Here is an 18,656-nt window from a genome sequence, read left to right as displayed (position 1 = left end):
ACACGTTGCAGACCTGCTTATTATGAGCTCCGTAAGATCAGTCATCCACCAAATTCTCTCCACACGCGCTGCCTCCACTCTTGTCCGTGCGTTTGTTCTCTCTGGGATTGATTATTGAAACTCCTAGCAGGTTGAGGTATACCCTCTTCACAAACTCTAGAAAGTACAGAATTCCGCTGCACGTTTGTGCTTAGAGCTCGGAGACGGGACCATGCCATCCCTCTTCTTCGTTTTCTACACTGGCTTCCCATCCGTTCTCGCACCCAGTACAAACTTTCCGTGCTGTGTTTTAATTACTTTGTAGGCTCCTAATATCGGTTATGGGCACGAGCCTATCGAATAAAGGAAATTGTCATACTGTTTGTTCCCTGATTCCTCTCTGTATCGTCTATGCTTGTCTTTTATTGCTTGTTAGCATGTTCCACCTTCTCTCCATGCCTCCGACTTGTCCGCTGAGACCATGCTCCTTCGTGAACGTAATTATGAGCTGTATAAATCATACTATTATTGTTATTATTATTATCCTGTCATGGTCACGGCCTTTGCCCTTTGAATGCAGACTTGTGTCGATCTGAACCTTCGTTGTAGTAAGTTTGTCGTATGTTTGCATGAGGGACTTTGCGACTAAAGTACAGTTTAAAGTACTGTCATGTGTGAAGGCCACATTATAAGGCCCCGCCCAGTCACATTTATCTGCCTGTGAGAAGACATTTTGACGTCCACAATAGAATAAAATAAAATAAAATAAAACACAAATCAGGGTTTAGGTTCCAGCAGAGAATGCTTCTTGCACTTTGCCAACAACATGTCTGGAGCGAATGATCAAATTATGGAAAATCGGAGAGATAAACAGAAATACGTCTAACATCCGTGGGAATTTCACTTGCCAACGGGAGATGGCGTGCAAAGAATTTACTGGCCGTGACCTGTACACAGCGTGTGACCCTGGCTGCATGTGTACGCACCAGCAAGTCACGCCCCCTTGCCTCTGGCTTTCGTGTGAAAAAAAAACAACCCCATAAGCATTGCTTATGACATTTCGCAGAGCGGCACGACGGGAAATGAATCACACAAGCAAGGCAGAGAGATACAGATGATTACCAGCGATTAAATCCGAGGTGTCGATGAATTAATTCGACGCCCGCGTGTAGTTCCTGGCCCCTACCTTCACTCATCCTGTTGACCATCAGCGCGAGCACGCACGCTCACCCGAATAACTTACATCGAGAATAATTGTCAAGACTTCAAACCATTCACTGACAAAGGCGGATTTCATTGAAAATGTCGGCGATTTAAAGACGTCCAAAGACAGAGAATAAAGTACATTTTCCTGGGACTTAGCAAGCTTGGCACCACTGCCTACAGCTGTGACATCATCACCAAACAGGAAGATGCGGATGAGACGCCTATCGCTGTTAAGTGGCTTTTGTTGAGCATATAACGTCTCCTGCATGTGCACACAGCGCGTGCAACCGCGCAGTTCAAACGCTGATAGAAGCAAGGAGAGTGTCTGGACCACTGCCTCCATCATCTCTAGCCCAGGAAGCATTCGTCGACCACAGGCTGTGACTGACCAACGACCACATCGCGGAAGAGTATATCTATCCTGCCCTCGAATACTCCCCAGCAGTAAAGAGTGACCGAAAATGTGCGTGTCACCTCAAAGTTAATCGTAAAAGATCGGCTCAAGAGGACTGACTGGAAGTACCTTCATTTTAATCGTCTTTCTTTTTCAACGCTGTTGTCATGGCAGCCACAAAACGTCACAGCAAGAGTGACGGCACGGTTGTGCGGGCGAGTGTGAAAGTGGCTGTAGCTGTGGTCGGCGATACTGGTGTAGGTAAAACCTGCATGCTGCTGGCCTACCTTACAGGTAGATTTCCGTCCAATTGTCCAGAGGGATCCGTTGACTGGCATTCAGGTAGGTAATTCCGTTGTTGACGCTTTGTACAGTCTTTCAAACACATACTCATGAAACTTATTTGTACCAGCTGATTTTATTGATGTTGTTATTATTAAGTGCCATAAAACATATCAAGAATTTTGTATCCTTGCTTACTCTCTTGAAGTTAAAGCGCAGAATATATCAACACACTCTGGTTTTATTGGCTCAGCTAGCTTAAAAAAAGTCTGTGTGTGTGTGTGGAGGGTAAGAACAGATAAACACCTAAAAATCATTGTGTGTAACGAAGTGAGGGGCAGGGGATCTGGTGTACCCGGCCTGCGGCTGTGAAGGGGGCCTGGCCTTGGTCAGTAAAATGTTTTCCTTTTCTTTTAAGAGAAGTTGATGTGTCATTCCTCACCATGGGGCCTGGTACTACAAGTTTGAATGTCATTTTCCCACATTTACCAACCACTCACATGTAAACAGCTCTATGTTTGGGTAGTGATGTAGATCCTGGTGTACTTGTCATACTGGTTGTAGTCTATATTACCTTACTGAATGAAATGTAGATACTGACAATCGAATTGCAGGCATATTATTATATACTGGGAAAATAATTCATGATTACAAGTTACAAGGGTCCCTACCCATGAAGGCTCTCGGCGGCCCTGTGTGTAATGTCGTGTAACATCCATGTGTAATTGATGCACAAAACCGTCCTTTAGTTGTAACCATGTAGGTGTGTGAACGTAACTGAAATACAGTGTTCACTGCTTCTAAACAGCGCACAACTTTATTTATAGAAATAACGGACACACTGCGCTCATCGTTGAGCCGCTGAGGCAGGAGTGTACGTGTTGAGTATTGTCCTCTTGAGGTGAAGCCTCATCTCTTCCATCTGCCTACAGGATCGAACCCGGAAGTAGGTCAGATATAAATAGTTTGTATGTTCGAGTGCTTCACCTGCCATCAGAGGCCAAGTTAACCTTAGAAGGACATTCTAAGGAAGGATGTATAACCATCTGCTAGCAGCGTCTTGTTTGGATCCTGAGGACGTAACTATGGACCAGAGGTATCTAACTGCCCCCTTGCACCAGGGATGATTTACCACAACTGGGGCCGTAGTTTGTAAACCGTATTCATGAAGCAAAGGTAAGGTCGTTACCCCAGGGAATCTTAACCTCTTCTTTAAAAATACAGTCACAAGGGTAAAGCAACTTCCGTGGAGTCTGGACATCGGTCGACAACTATGAAGACGCTTGGCCTTGATTTACTCGGGACGACGATTTACACTGGAGTCATGAACACTGCCCTACAGATAACATCCGTACCCCTGGTTTGCTTAACTTCCGTACCTGCAGTCCTAGCAAACCCTTTGTGGCAAAGCTATAGATGGGGGCTTCTAGAACATCAGCTGTAGGTGTATTAGACTCTGTAGGACTTTCAGTCCATAGCTAACCCAAAGATAACCTTACATCTGCTTCGTGAGTTGCGGCACTTGATAGTCAGTTGACGCCTGCCTGTGACTGATGGAACTTCCCTGCTCCCGCAGCGACGAATGCTTGATTTATTAGACAGCGGAAAGACAGGGTTCGGCTCCTGCTTGTCATGCCCTAGGTACTATTAACCACCTTCTACGAACACCAGGCTTTAGAACAGACCTGGGCAAACACCGGCCCGCGGGCCGGATCCGGCCCGCCTCCTGTCTCTGACCGGCCCGCCCGCTGGCCGCCCACCAGTAAATATACTATATATACAGTATTGGGTAAAACTGAGTTAACTATATTAGTCCGGCCCTCTAGAACCATTCCAGTTTCTCATCCGGCCCCTTGGGAAAATTAATTGCCCACCCCTGCTTTAGAACCTTTACAAGCTAGCTTGGAAGTGGCAGCTTCGGATCAAATACAAGTCGTGCTGACCTCACTTGGTCTGGCTCTGTCTACATCCAATATATTAATAATTTTTTAAACTCATAGTTAATGGCTACAGCACCTAAGGATAAGTCACATGGTGGTATTGTTGGTGAGCTAGCTAAATAAAAAAGAAAGAAAAAAGAGAAACAAATGAAAGTATCCATGGGGTTAATCCTGGAGTTATCTTGAGAGGAACACACACGGACTTACAGAGCACGATAGCAGCATTACTGTCCTATCTATCCCACATAAGCAAAGATATAATCTATCAAAACAAGAAACAAAGACATATAATAGATTGTATATTACTCATCCGAAACATGTTTTAAAAATTGACAGTTGTGGATGACATAAGATTTATTTTTCGAGGAATTCCGATCTCGTTAAAACGTCGAGAAGGAAGACCGGGCTTTGCACCATGTTTGCCAACAGCACAGAATGAGGAATCAGGCTGCTCAAGATTAATCATCATCCGTTGGTTTCCGGTGTGATTAAATAAGTCGTCGTCATGGTCAAGAGTTCTGGGGCAGTGAAAAGGCACGCTGCGTCTGTCAAGACGGATTACTTCTACTTTGCGCCATGACACCACACAGAACGATTTACTTCCTGCTGCAGAGGATGTGTAGAGATCCGCGATGAGATCATTAGCATAACCACAGTGTGACGAGTCATCCTGATCCATGATGAGTTTCGTTAGCACAACTAGTGTGCTGTGTCATGTTGGTCCGTGATGCGATCTTTAGCACTGGCAGTGGGCGATACTAGGTTGATCCTCGGAGGGAGAATTGGTGTTTGATATTGAATCAGCAATTAAGGCTATATCACGCCAAGGCAGTCAGCCTGTAAACAAATGTCGTAAGCAGAGAAAGAGCACCGCACCCAAGACGAGAGTTGAACCCAGGACAGCCAATCTTGACAGTATTGGTGACAGACGCCAAACGTTGCGCCACCGGACCGCTCACGTTGCTCTGGGGACCATGTGCTGAGGAAGTGCTTGTCTGTCTAAAGGTCGCCGTCCTAATCTGTCTTTGTACTAAACACAAGGTCAGGAGAGGTCCTGACTGCTAGTCCGCGGGAATACGAGGGTCTTCCGTTTAGACTGGTGGCCTATGGCAACATCCAGTCAGTGTTTACTAGTTTTCTTAGTGCTGTGCCCAAACCGGAACTGGGGGTCAAGCATACGTGCGTGGCTTAGCTTCTAGCGTTCGTTCACTGTGAGCGTCTTCTACTATTTCAGCTTTATTGACATGGATAAATCGCGATTTGAATTGCACAGTTCGAATCTGACAAAGTCGCATTCACAGTTGCCTGCTCTTACCAAAGTAATCATTTTAATAGCGGGTATCGGAAACAGAAAAACGATGTAAGCAAAAGCGTGAAAGAGTCGGGGACTGGCTTTTCCACCTTTGACTGTGGTCTAGAGGAGAGAATGCTTGTCGGCTGCTGCTATCGTCAACACCTTTCTTCCCGAATGAAGGAAACTGGATAGGAGGGGTGTAGCGGTTTGAGAGAATAAAGCTGTTTCCATTCATTTAAATGTAAATATATTTTGTGTATCTAAATAATATGCATTCTCCTGTTAATGCTACAAAAATTGTTTCCCCTTTTCTTTGTGGGAATGGGAGGGGCTGGTAGTAAAAATGTCATAAGAGTATTATTGCTGTGGGGAAAAAAACCACATCTGAGTGGCTAACAGACTAAACCACAGCTTCCACTTTAACCACCGACTAGTAAGTACTGCGCATGCGCGGAATAATAGACCCAATACATCGTTTTCACAGTTCATTTCTTTATAGTTAAATGTTAAGTGAGGTCAGATGCTGCTGTTCTATTCAAGTACATACTGGCTTCCAGCTGACAGAATCGAAGCAATACAATTTACCACAGTAATCATGATATTTTATTGTTTGTATATTTCATTTAAAAAGGATGGAGAGAGAAGAAAGAGAGAAAGTAAGAGAGAGATGCGTGGGGGTAGAAAGGGGAACTGATTACATCGCAAGGAAGTGCCTGGTGTACACTAATCACATTTTGACAATTCAAGCACTATCCTGACTTACCGGTCAACTTAAGTTCATTTTGATCTCCCTGAGAGGTCTCATACTCATGTATAACAAGCTCTCTCTCTCACCCCTCTCCGCTTCCCCCAACACACTGTAAATCGGCAAACCAAAATCTAATGCCCCTGGTCCCTTTGATTGCCCTGGATGATAATCGCAATTTCTCCGGTGTCATAGTTTAATGAACCACAATGTGTAAGTGGTGCTGGTAGTCGCGTCGTGCTTGCTTGGAGTGCGTTGATGATCACAATGAGAGATGCTTGCTAAGGCCCCTCCTGAGACTATCAGACGAGTGAGCAGCCAGCAAACCACTTGACTGTAGTAGCCTGGGGGTGGGAGGAGTAGGAAAGGGTATAATTAACAGCATGTGAGGTTAGGGTTGTAGCCAGGTCCATCACACCATTCTCGGAAAACACGGTAGAGACACCATGTTAGCAGATGAGATGTTTCTTCTCATAGCAGTCGACCTCTATTTTTTTTTTTTTTTTTCAAAGTTGAAGTTGCTTTTAAAAAACGCTTAACAAGTTGCTTAAATAAAGAATCTGGTGAGAGAGCTGTTGATTGTATCTCTTCCACCCAACAGAAACATGAAGAGTATGGACTACACGTGGGATGGCTTGAAAATCTTCTTTAAATATATATTGGAAAGAGATGAGAGAAGGAGAGACATATATATATATAGGGATACAGTGGTTTCCTCGCTATACTTGAACACTCAGGGGTCATAGTTCAAAACACCTCACCCAGAAATGAGAGTCCACCGTTTCCGAGCGGATGTGTAAGTGTGTCATGGGAGGAGTAAATATGACATTTAATAATAATACAAAAATGTGATACAGATGGTAACACTATATCAGATGAGATCAAGAACCATTCTGTTGCAGAGTTCGATCACCTGACACGACACCCAGTGCAGGTGGTAATTGGTGACGTGGAGGTCAACATCACCCTCGTCGATACCGTAGGCCTGGTGAGTTGGATGTTTCCGGTGTCTCAGTTTGTCATTCCTTCTTCAGGATGTTTCATGCTGTATTTTCTCTTTTTTGTCTCACCTGCATTTTTATGAATGAATTTCGCACGCGTGTGTACATCTGTGCATGTGTACTAAAGTCAGTGAATGCAAAGAGTACAGTAAATACTTTTGTGAGTATTTATATATTTGTTTTTCGTTTTTTTGTGCAACAGGATGAATACCATTATATTTACTTTTTATTACTTTTCTACTCTATTCCTTTACAACGAAGAGAGTATTGCAATAAAGATTAAGCATAGCCATACTTTTTACCCCTTGATTTCAAGGTGTTTATCTCTTATTTCAAATGGGATGAATCATTCCCTTTCTAATTATAATATCCATTAATAATAACTGCAGAGATCGTTTATGCTAATTTTATATTTTTGCCCAGTGATTCCTCAAATACTGTTTTACACTAAAATAGATTGATCCCCTAGTGGAATGTAGTGTGCATTATTAAGAAATGTTCCTTACGCTGTCTTATATGCTTTACCTGCAATAGCTCTTATATCAACTCTTCTGAGTGGGCCTGAAGGTCTACGTGCTAAGTATTGCGTGTTTGTATTCTCGTTGTCTGCTCATCATTCATCTACTTCCATATTTTCTGTACTGCAGGATGAATACCAGAAGCTGCGTGCTGTAGTGTGCGCCTCGGCGGATGTCTACCTCGTCTGCTTCGACGTCACCAAGCCGGCAACGCTGGAGCGCGTGCGCCACCACTGGATACCGGAAATCCGCGAGTACAACAGCGTGGCGCCGTTCGTGCTGGTGGCCACCAAGTGTGACGAGCGCATTGCGGCGCAGATCGAGGGCCGGTCGTCCCGCGACACAGTATCCTTTTCTCAGGCCAGGTCGGCGGGGCAGGAGCTGGGGGCCATCACATACTGCGAGTGCTCGGCCCGCAACCTCACCGGCTTAAAGAAAATTTTCGAGGAAGCGGCGGCAGCGGGTCTGAAGAAAGCCTACCCAGACGGCATGGACAAAAAGAACGGTTGCGTGCTGGCATAAATGCACTCCTCACTGGTGTGTGTATGCACGTACACGAAAACGTGTATTGTGCCAACTTTTTAGGATTTTATTATTATGTTAACTAATCGTCCGTTCCCACCCACCTCTCCCCAACTCTGGAGAAAACTGTTTGCTAGTGGTGGGACAGAAGCACTCATGTTGAATCATGTGTGAGGTTTCGTCCTAGCCTGTTGAATTTGTTTTATTTTTATTTGTTTTTCCTTTGCGCAGTGTTATGCAAATGTAAGACTGACACAATATCACGAGACAGCACAGCATAACAAGAAACTGCTTAATATTAAGCCATGTGACGATCACCTAGTTTGTGCTGATAAATGTTATGTTAAATTGTAGAATTGTCGCGAGGCGCTTGTGCCAAATTCTACTTAATTATCGTCGTGAATGAAATGTGTAAAGCTCTCTTAAAGCTCAAGTGAAATACAAATATCAAACTGTATTTTACACATCGCTATGTCGGCTTTCGGAGAGGAAAACCTGTCTACAGAGAGGATCAATGAACCTAAAACCTTTGGTTGTATTTTTAAAGTTTAATTCAAGATTTTTCCCGTTTGTACAGTCAGCACGTCGCAAGTTTTATATGATAAATATTTCATCTTGCAAGCAATAGCCAAAGTTCACAGCAGCACGATCAACTTTGAGAACTTCGGGTAAAGGGAAACAACTTCATCAACAAAGGGCGCGGTAATCAGTTCATTGCGATTATCTATCGCTCTACACACTTCGCCTGCAAAAATTGCGTTTAATTTATCTCGATACTTTGGAAAATTAAAATGTTCGGTTGCCTGGACCATAGAAAAATACGTACGATGAACAAACGCATGGTTATCTTGAGACAAAGCTTATCTACTGAAAGGACGGACTGGCTGTGCTCGTGCTGATTCTAACCTTTCAGTTGATTCCATTTATCGCTTTACTGACCTTTATTTCTTAAAACTTATCATGCTAAGAATATTTCAAATATGAATTGTTAGTATAAAATTGTATGTAAAATAACTTTTCATTCTTTTAATTGCATTAAATAATCGTAACACGGATCATGTGACATGAATGGGATGCTCAGAATTAGAAAAGAACGTGGATTTAACGTTTTTCCAGTAAAAATAAGCGTTAACGGTCGTAATCTTTTGAGTTTAGAGTGGTGGAAGAAAGGTGCTCTGTTTTATATTGTTTTCTCAAGGAAACAAGTTTTATAGTTACCCTCTTTTGCAAAAAAGTCTTCTTGTTTGAACAGCTTCTCAGTAAGGTGTCATAACACAGATGTAAACACGCATCCACACAATTACAGTACATTCTTTCAGAAGGATTCTGTGGTAATTTGCACCAGACCTTTCTATTTTGCTCTTTATGAACTTAGTACCAGGTGACATGAGATAATCAAATATGCAGTATAAGTTTTACAGTTGCCACAAAAATAATTCATAATAAGAAGAAACATAATTTATATAGCACATGAAGCATACTTGAAACAATTAAGATTAACTAATTTGTTACTACAGTGAAATATTGACACATGCAATCTAGTAATTAGCAGGCAGCATAAAATAACCTCACATTCTACAAGAGATGCAAAATAATGGCAGTGGTATGTCATGCAAACATCACCGCTCTGTGTGAGCGACTTGAAAAAGCGGAAAGCAGCTGTCGTGAATACTGTTTAAAAAAATGGTGAAAAAATATGTCTTCAAAATACCATTAATTCTTTTAGCAAGGAGACAAAGTCAAGGGTGATTTTTTTAAAAAAGCATTAGTCGTTCTCCTCAAACGTTTGTTCTCAAAACGATCCCAAAATAGGCACATTACTAATCCACTAATGTAGATTCATGATAAATGAATGCACTAAACGAAAAAAAAAGTGCTCGTAGCAAATTTTAGTGAACTTGCCTTCGTCTTTTTTGAATGATATTGTGCCTTAAAAAGGATAGACGAACATGATTGCATTTTCTTTGTACATATAGCCTCTTACTGACCCAGAGAAGTAAAGATTGTGTGAGATAACATGCTTTTGTGCCTTTAAGTCTTGTCCGCTAAACTTTTTCAAACACTTCAAACTTAAAGTCAATTCCATTTTCCGTTAAAATTTCTGAGGGAATGTCAGAAACAAATATTTCTCTAAAACTGGACCAGTCAACTTTGGGGAAAAAAGTATCGCATTCATAGTCTCGCAGCACACGGGTCACATACAGCCTACAAGGGTAGACACTGGAGATTGCTTCACGATAGACTGTGCTGCCTCCAATTATAAAAATTGACTCTGTATGAGCGGCCAGCGGTCCAGAAGTGACCATTTCCACTGCTTCATTTAAGCTACTGGCTAGGTGGGCACCTGCTGGGGCTTTGGATAACGTTTGACTGAGGACGATGTTGATTCTCCCTGGCAAAGGTCGCATCTTTTCAGGAATAGAAAACCAAGTCTTCCGCCCCATAATCAAAGCGTTCTGCAACAATCCAATATGAAGCTACAGGAAAACGGCAGTAAACAAACTCAAAGGCTAACCTAAGCCAAAGTGAGGATACTAAAATAATTAAACATGTTACTTTATGGTTGAAATTTGTTACATAATGAATGTGGTGGACACATATTATATATTAATACCAACTGGTTGTTGTTTAGATGGGATAGTCCTTCACCAAGTGGTGATTATAAACCACAGCGAGAGAGTTAATAAGGGGGAAACTGAGTAAATCAAAGGCACACTTTAAGGATTACATAAGATATAAGAGGATTTATAAATTATATATATATATTGAGGGCAAGTAAATACATCATTCATTACAGTTTATCACTGGAGCAAACTGGATATTATAGGGACGTCGTCACACACGAGCATAAACTGCGTCCAGACATGTTCTTTCATACAACAAAAACAAAGAGATGCCAGTCAGCTTCCTGCTATCTTTATTTGTGCTTAGCCCAAATGTGCTTCAATCTCTCTTTCTCAGATCAGAGTTGTGCATGATTGTTACTGAACAATATAGGAAGTACAAGTTGGAAGACTAAAAATTGGCAGGAACATGTAAACACACTACATCCATTATCTAAAATTACAAGTTCTTTAAGTAACATTTCATTCCAACTCTGCCTGGAAACCCCTCGGGTAATCTGCCGGTCCCAAGGCCGGACGAAGGAGGAGGGTTGGGCGTGGGGCTAGCAATCCCACCCTGTAAAAAAACAAACAAAACAACAACCCATGTTGCAGAGACCGCAAATACAACACAAGCACAACGAGAGCCTGGACGGGAAGATCTCTATGGCGCGTGCTGGCGAGCTGGCAGGACATGGTCCCAACTGGAAAGGGACGTCCAGAACCGGGTCCGATGGTGTGGTGTAGTTGCGGCCCTATGCTCCAATGGGTTGATTAGGAACAACAAGAAGAAGCCATTTAATTCCTCCTATCAGACTTATTTCAAACAGAACAATATATCGAAATGGTGGGTTTTGCAATATTCCTAAGTCTTTCTTCTACGCTGGGCTATTTGAGTTCACAATTAATCAAGTCCGCGAATTTGGGCGAGCACTCATGGTTACTTGCACACATTCTACGCCTATGAGTTTATAACTAGCGTTCCCTCACTCAACTACATATACATATTTACCAACCAACCTTGGTCGGTGACGAGGGACTTGTGTTCCACAACTAAATATCAAACTTCAGATTCATTATCCCTGATGTACACTGAAGGCTTCTCTATTGCTTAAGATCGGAGAGATACTTGCGGACAACTACTTAAGATTTGAGTGTGCTATGTCCATAGAAATGTGTACTGCTGCCAATGTTAGTTCAATCATGATCGTAACTGTCTGTCTCAATTTTAATTCAACAAATTAACATCACTAACACAAACTGGAAAAAAATATACAGAAAAAAGTTAAAAATTTAAATGCCAAGCCGATGAAAAGAGATGCATGCAGGGATCAAAAACAAATTCACTGTCCACAGGTCTGTGAAGAAAGGGTTTCCCTTCAGTTAATCTTGGGCGGTGGCATGCAATAACTGTAGCTTTGTCTGCAAATTCTGGCTTAATGGAGATGGGACTAGTGTCACATATTCTGCCTTGGCAAATGTTGGATACTGGTGTCGTAAAAATGTCACGTCTTCCATTTGTTTAACGACGTAGCCTCAAGAAACAAAAAAAGTCCAGCTAAGAAAAGCGTTTGGAATAATTTTGATGCACTCAGGTTTAAACGTGTAAATGTATCTTTCTAACTAAACATAAGCTGAAAAATGTGTCTGAATAAAGATTAGAATAATGTGAGCTCTTTTCATTATTGCTAACAAGGGAAAAAATCGTTCCTCAGTCTCGCATATACTCTACCTATTTACAAACAGATTTACATAGCTGTCAGTGATACTAGCATCCCATGAAATAATTTTTGACCAATTTTAGCAGTAAGTTAAAAAAAAAACATAAATGAAGAAATCTATAAGGAAATTGTTAAATGCACATGTGATCACAAATTTAAATTACTTGCCTTGTTTTCTTGAAAATATATGCTAGTACAAAATAACTGGTCTTACATCTTGTTTGATTTTTAATTGGCTTGCCAAATGGGACATCTTTCTTTTCACATGGTCTTGCGAATCTTCCACTGAAGTTCACCATTAATATTGGTTGCTTACTGGTGGCTTGCATTTTCATTGATATGCATAGCCGCCAAAAGAAATCTTTAGGTAATATGCAATAATTTGACGTATTAATTTTTCTTGGGTGAAGTTTAGGTGGGTTTGTGAATGGTGTGAAAGGCTACCTATAAAATATAAACTAAAGTTCAGTAGAAAGCATCCTGGTGTCTCATAGAAGACACTATTTCTTGATAATTCCTTCTCAAATTCTGTGCTGAGAAGTACCTGTAAAAAATAATTTAATACACAAATCAGCTGAATTCAGTCTTGCATCATAATATTCTTACTTTTTTTAAGACCACAAAATGGTTCGAGAATTAAATAATAAGTATAGCTAAGAAAACATGCTCATGACAAAGATTTTGTACAACTCCAGTTTTTACAATTTATGCACACTTTTTGTTTTAAATCCAAACTCTAGGATCAAGTGGACCATTCTGGATGCAGATAAATTCTACCATGCCCTTCATGAATGTCAGCTACTTAGCTCAGCATTGAAAGCCATTTCTGCAACAATCTGAGGCCTGTTTCGCCCTTCAGGTGATGTAGAGCACCAGTAGAGATGTTTGGATATACTCTTGGACCAAACTGCCCGTCAGGGACAAGGGTTATTGCCCCAGACTGTTAGTGTGAGCATGAGTTGTCCCCCTTGGTTACCTGAATGGGAAGAATGGGCAGTTATGTAAGAAAGTGAGTGAGTCACGGGTATTTTGGGTGAAGTGAGTTTCGGCATTTAAGAAGGGGGATCGTTAGACAAAGCTGAGAGTACCCGACGACAAGGATTCCCATTGGATCACCGTTTCGTTGTTTCTTTCAAGAGAGAAATTCTTGGTTTGTGTTTGTGTTGTCGTGGAGCGGACGGCATTGAAAGTGAAGTGTAACTTTTCTTTTGTCTACTACCTGTTTATTGGAGAAACTCATCGGGGACTCAGTCTGGGACGTAATTTAAATGTCAGAGAAAAACTCTCTTAGTATTGGATGGCGAGGTGGCTGTAACAATGCTTTTGAACTCAATGTAATTTTATGTTGATTTCCAGAAAGAGATCAGCCCTAACCCCGTCAGTAGAACAAACGAGAAGCCCATAGACAGGTCTTTGAATTTTGTTGTAAGAAAGAACACGTGCAGGACACAGTGTTTACGTGTATGCTTCGGCTGAGGAGAGTGTGTCCCGGACAATTAGTGACCCCGACGTGATCCTGTCGAGGGTTTCCCTCGTTTTGTGCAAAGTCGGTTGTACGTACGATAGTATTTTGATCGCGTGTTTGTGATTTCCCCTAGGCTTAGGTGTAGACAAGTTACAGGCGAAGTTGTTTATTTTATAGGTACTTTAGGGCGGTTTGAAACATTCATATATGTTTATTGTTGTGTTTATGTGTGGGACTAGGTGCATTTCCCCCATCTCCAGCTTTACACGCAGTAACGGATTAGTGTCTGTCTCTACTGAGCCCTGTCTTTCTTTCCCTGCTACTCTCCCCATGGAGTGTTGTTGCGTGAATGAGGTGCTAGTGCCTAAGTGGTTATCCTACCCCTAGGTAACCTTTCCTTTAGTTCTAAGAAAAAAATTAATTTAGGCTTCCCATTCTATGTCATGATATACTATTATGCCATACATTTAAGTGATGATATGCTGCTATGCTATGCTTTGTTTAGATTGAGCTGTGCTATCAAGTTTTGTCGAAGTTTGTTGTATAATTGGGAAGTCTCCCTTTAAAGTTAATTAATATTAATTAAGTGGTATTTGGAGTTGGGTTGTCCCTTTGGTTGCATGAATGGGAAGACGAGGCAGTTATATTAACAGAGTGAACAAAGTGTTCAATTGAGTCACGGCTAATTTGGGTAAAGTGAGTTTCATTATTTCCAAATAAGACGACTAAGCAGAGAAGACTCTCTGTGTGATGGGAATGAAAGTAATTCCATGCCGAGTCAAGGTACATGTTATTCTTTTATCACCACTAATGTACTAGGTAAAGTGAAAGAGGAGTGTAAAGTTTAATCAGAAAGGTGAGACTGAAAATAATGGATTTTTGAGTAAAAAATAGTTTATGTGTTTTAAATAGATTACTCATTAAGTCATGAGAATTGCAGGAATTACGTAAGGGGGGAAGTTAGAGCTGAGAGTGGAGCACCCTGTCTACGGATCATCACTTATAAGGTAACCCAAGTGTTTGCACACCTATAGTGGATTCACCTATGAGAATAACGAAGCTCTTCCGACTTCGACTATCGGCCGTCTACGTGTTGCCATCGCCGCGGAGTAGCAGCGTGACGACATCGTTCCCTCAGCAACTCTTGTAATGGCAGAATACCGACAGTACCTGAGCATCGTCTACGAGCAGGAATCACGGTGGCCCATTCCTTCCCCGCGACACGGATTCACCGTTGTTGTTTCTTTCACGAGAGAGAATTCTTGGTTTGTGTTTGTGTTATTGTTGTGGAGCGGACGGTATTGAAAGTGAGTGTAACATTTCTACCTGTTTATTAGAGGGACTGTCTGGGACGTGATTTAAATGTCACAGAAAAGTTTCTTTTAAAGTATTGGATGGCGAGGTAGCTGTGAAAAAATAATCAAATGTAAATAATTACGTTTTTTTTAAAAATATGCAATACAAACATGCTGAGTAGAAACATTATCAACGTTTGACATACCTCTCGCTTTTGGTTCTTGGCAGCAACAGTAGATCTATAATCAGAAGTTACCTGAAGTTTTTTTTGTGTTTGTGGTTAAACAGGGTTGGGGCTGCGAGCGATTCTAGACAAGGGAGTTCAGGAATACCTGATACTGCATCGTGAAGCACTCGTCTGGTATGGTTTTAGACATGTTCCGCAAAATCGAGGAGTAGAAGCAGTTAAACAAAGGATAAGCGTCACGGGCAAAAATGGATTTATTAACAGCAGTGATCAGATTTAGTATTTATAAGTAAAATAAATCTGCGACATACACAGATGTAGTTCAATTTAGATATTACCAAATTCACTCGAATTTCTAGAAATGTACTGCTGCGAGTTCGATTTAGAATAAAGACATTATGTCACATGCCTCAAGACATTCTGACAACAAGAACGTGGCCCTATGTGTCACATCGATGAAGAGGATGAGTTTCATTTTATATTATGCTGTCCATGTCTGACAGATGTAAGAAAAAGTTTTTTCCCGAAATGTACATGGAACCTCGATTACACGGTCTTCAATCAACCGAGCATTCAGTTATCCGGGATAGACTTTAAAAAATAAAAGTTAGACATTGTCACAGTTTAAGTTTTCTTTCTGGAGTAGTAAGCTGATTCAAATTTTAGTGGCATTAACACTTCACAAGCTCTGCACGCAATAAAATTGAAGCGATGCAAGAAGACAAAGCAGTGTCTCCTGTTTGATTTTTTCAAGAAAACTTCATAAATAACACAAGGAAGGTAAAATTTCACTGTATAGGACATACGAATTTTTTTTTTCTTTTATTAGGCTCCGGCACGATGCGTATCACGTGGTACACAAGAGACAGCTGGCGGACAAACAAGCCGCCGCGCCGTAGTCCAAAGCGTTGATAGCTTAGGAATTCACACCATTATCTCGACAGTTTAGACAAGAAATTCACCTTGTCTGTACCACAATAATATTGTTGAATATGGCGTCGTATAGGCAACGTCTAGACAAGCAAACTTTGTCTTGATACGAAGCAAAGATAAATGCAACCGATGGTGCGACCCATAAGAACTGCCGAAGCACCGTAATGTTTGATTATCCAGATGATGAGTCAAGAAAGCAATCAAGAATTTCGGCACAATTTAGCACTTTGATAGTGAAACTTTCTTTTTTGAAGGTTCGTCTTCAGCCGCGTCATCATCGCTTTCTCCAGCAACCCCGTACTTGACTTCACTTGGCGGTCTCGTGTTGTCTAGCTGCTGCACGGTTAATTAAAAACTTTCACTGTATTCGTTTCAAACCTTATGAGCCTCATTATTGTTTTTGAGACTACACAAATTGTGCTTTCCCATCAAGAAAGTAAAAACAAACGTGAAAGTATCTACAGCATATACAGTCCATGTAGAGCTTTCGACTACTGAGGTCGCGTACTAAACTCAGAAAAGGAAACTGACCTGTTTCTTGGTGCTGTCTGTATTGCTAGTCAGTTTTTTGAAAAATGCAAGATCCTGCTTGATTCTCCAGGGTATTCTTCCCTCACATCCAATCCCACCATTGTTACATACTGCAACCACTAAATTCAACTTTGGTAGCGATGAATTCATGATGAAAACACTCAAAACTTTCAATCGTGAACCTTTACACAAAGTTCCCGCTTGTTGCTAAAGGGGAAGCAGCTACAATTGAAGTAGTTTAGTAGTCAAAGTAGTCTGCCTTTGACCGTCAAATGGGATGTCTTCACGATCGCCAGGAACTCGCATCTCCTAATCTCTTTAAAAGCAGTGAAATACAACAATTTAAATAAGTATATATGTATTATTCGTGTGCAATAACAGCTAACGGTTGTATATGTTCGTTATCAGTTCAGTTCGATCATGGTGGAAAACACTAACAGAAAAAAGCAGGCTGACTTTTGAAAAGTTACGATTTTAGTAACATTTCCCATTTTATGCCTAGATTTCTCTGATATTTGCTCTGTGTGTTTATATTAAAAAATGTAAATAAAAAGTTCATTTTGGAAGGTCCTCAAATTAGTTATCCAAACAATAAAAATTAGTAGATTAAGAATTTTTAATACAATAATGCATGAGTTTATAAAAGTTCACCTGCAGATGGAATTAGATTATTAATGACAGTCATAAATGGTAGGCTTTTCTGTAATGTTATGTCACATGTAAAGTGCTCTTTAAATACAGTTATGCAGAGGGGTATTAATGAATTTGGATTACTGATGGCATGATTTACATAAAATCTGTCTCACTAATCACACACTAATTGCAGCTTAATATTTCAGATACATGTAGACCATTAAAATAATGAAAGAGAATAAGCTTCTGGTATCAAAACCATAATCAGAAAAAGCACTCTGAAGCTACAGCTGAACACAACCCATAGGTTCACAACTCACAGATTCCCAACATGATCTGCAGACACCAGCTGTGAACTTACTTTAACAAGATGAGTGTTACCTACAGTCAGACTGATGTCCAGTTTAGTGGACTGCTGAAGAAGATAATTGCTATGAATCAATTGCCTCATTAGTGATAATTTGCAGCTAAGGGAAGACCTGGCGAAAAGACAAATCACTCAAGACTGCCTGAAAGACAATGATGAAACCATGAGGTACTTTACTGGCATGAACAATTACTTGGGTCTGGCAGCCGTTCTTGACTTTGTTCTTACATGCCCTCAGATAAGAAATGTGCACTCATTTCTTTTCAGTTTGTAATGTTAACATTAATGCACATGAAACTGAACCACTTACAAACATTTTGTGTTTCACAGGTAATCGCAAATCATGTTTTCCGTGAAACAATTAGTATTTTACTCATTGCTTGTCATATGATATCACATGTTTTGGCCTTCAAGACAATACATCAGAAACAGCCTGCCACAGCAATTCTTGCAGTCCCATGGAATCATGTGGTGTCGATTATTGACTTGCTTTGAAATGTTTATCGTCTCAAACCCTGCAGCAATGGTCTAATTATAAACACAACACCATAAAGTGCATCATATCTGTTATGCCACAGGGACAGGTACATTTGTTTTGTTTCAAAGAGGTGGGGTGGTCAGGTGATAAACATATCACACAGGAGAAGTGGCTATTTGGCTAATCTTCTTCCCAATGATCGACTGGTTCTTGCAGGTAGAGGGTTTGACACTGAGCATACTGTTCTAATGCAAGAAGCAGAGGTCAAGATTACAGCTTTACCAGAAGCAAAAGTCGACTATCAGCATTCCAAAGTAGAGTCAACACAAATCCTGGCAATGTTGTATCTCATGTGACTAATTTTGCACATGGTGTACACATCTCTTATATTTGTTCCAATCTGTGTAATTTGCATATCCTGAGTTTATTGCAATGTTACACCTCTCTTGAACATGCGTCACTGCCTGCATAATTTGCTTTGCCCCATATGCATGAACTGCAGTGGTGTACATATCCCTTAATATGGATAAATGTGAAAATTGGAATGTGTTGTGCAAACAT

At 40.9% G+C, this 18,656-nt stretch overlaps 2 protein-coding genes across 2 annotated transcripts; one reads left to right on the top strand and one right to left on the bottom strand.

The window, feature by feature from the left end:
* Nucleotides 1–932: 932 nt before the first annotated feature.
* LOC112570487 (cell division control protein 42 homolog) lies at nt 933–9,018 on the top strand. The gene is made up of 3 exons (XM_025248920.1): nt 933–1,921; nt 6,743–6,828; nt 7,489–9,018. Exons 1-3 carry the CDS (start codon nt 1,747–1,749, stop codon nt 7,879–7,881), a joined length of 654 nt encoding a protein of 217 aa, XP_025104705.1. The 5' UTR covers nt 933–1,746; the 3' UTR covers nt 7,882–9,018.
* Nucleotides 9,019–9,213: 195 nt separating this feature from the next.
* LOC112570488 (dihydrofolate reductase-like) lies at nt 9,214–16,850 on the bottom strand. Its single transcript, XM_025248921.1, has 2 exons — nt 16,618–16,850; nt 9,214–10,337 (listed from the first exon to the last, which is right to left on the bottom strand). Exons 1-2 carry the CDS (start codon nt 16,765–16,767, stop codon nt 9,927–9,929), a joined length of 561 nt encoding a protein of 186 aa, XP_025104706.1. The 5' UTR covers nt 16,768–16,850; the 3' UTR covers nt 9,214–9,926.
* Between the last annotated feature and the right edge of the window lie 1,806 nt (nt 16,851–18,656).

Source organism: Pomacea canaliculata, linkage group LG8 (assembly GCF_003073045.1).
Source record: "Pomacea canaliculata isolate SZHN2017 linkage group LG8, ASM307304v1, whole genome shotgun sequence".
Taxonomy (NCBI): domain Eukaryota; kingdom Metazoa; phylum Mollusca; class Gastropoda; order Architaenioglossa; family Ampullariidae; genus Pomacea; species Pomacea canaliculata.
The sequence above is the reverse complement of the archived record's forward strand: the minus strand, read 5'-3'. Positions and strand labels throughout refer to the sequence as shown.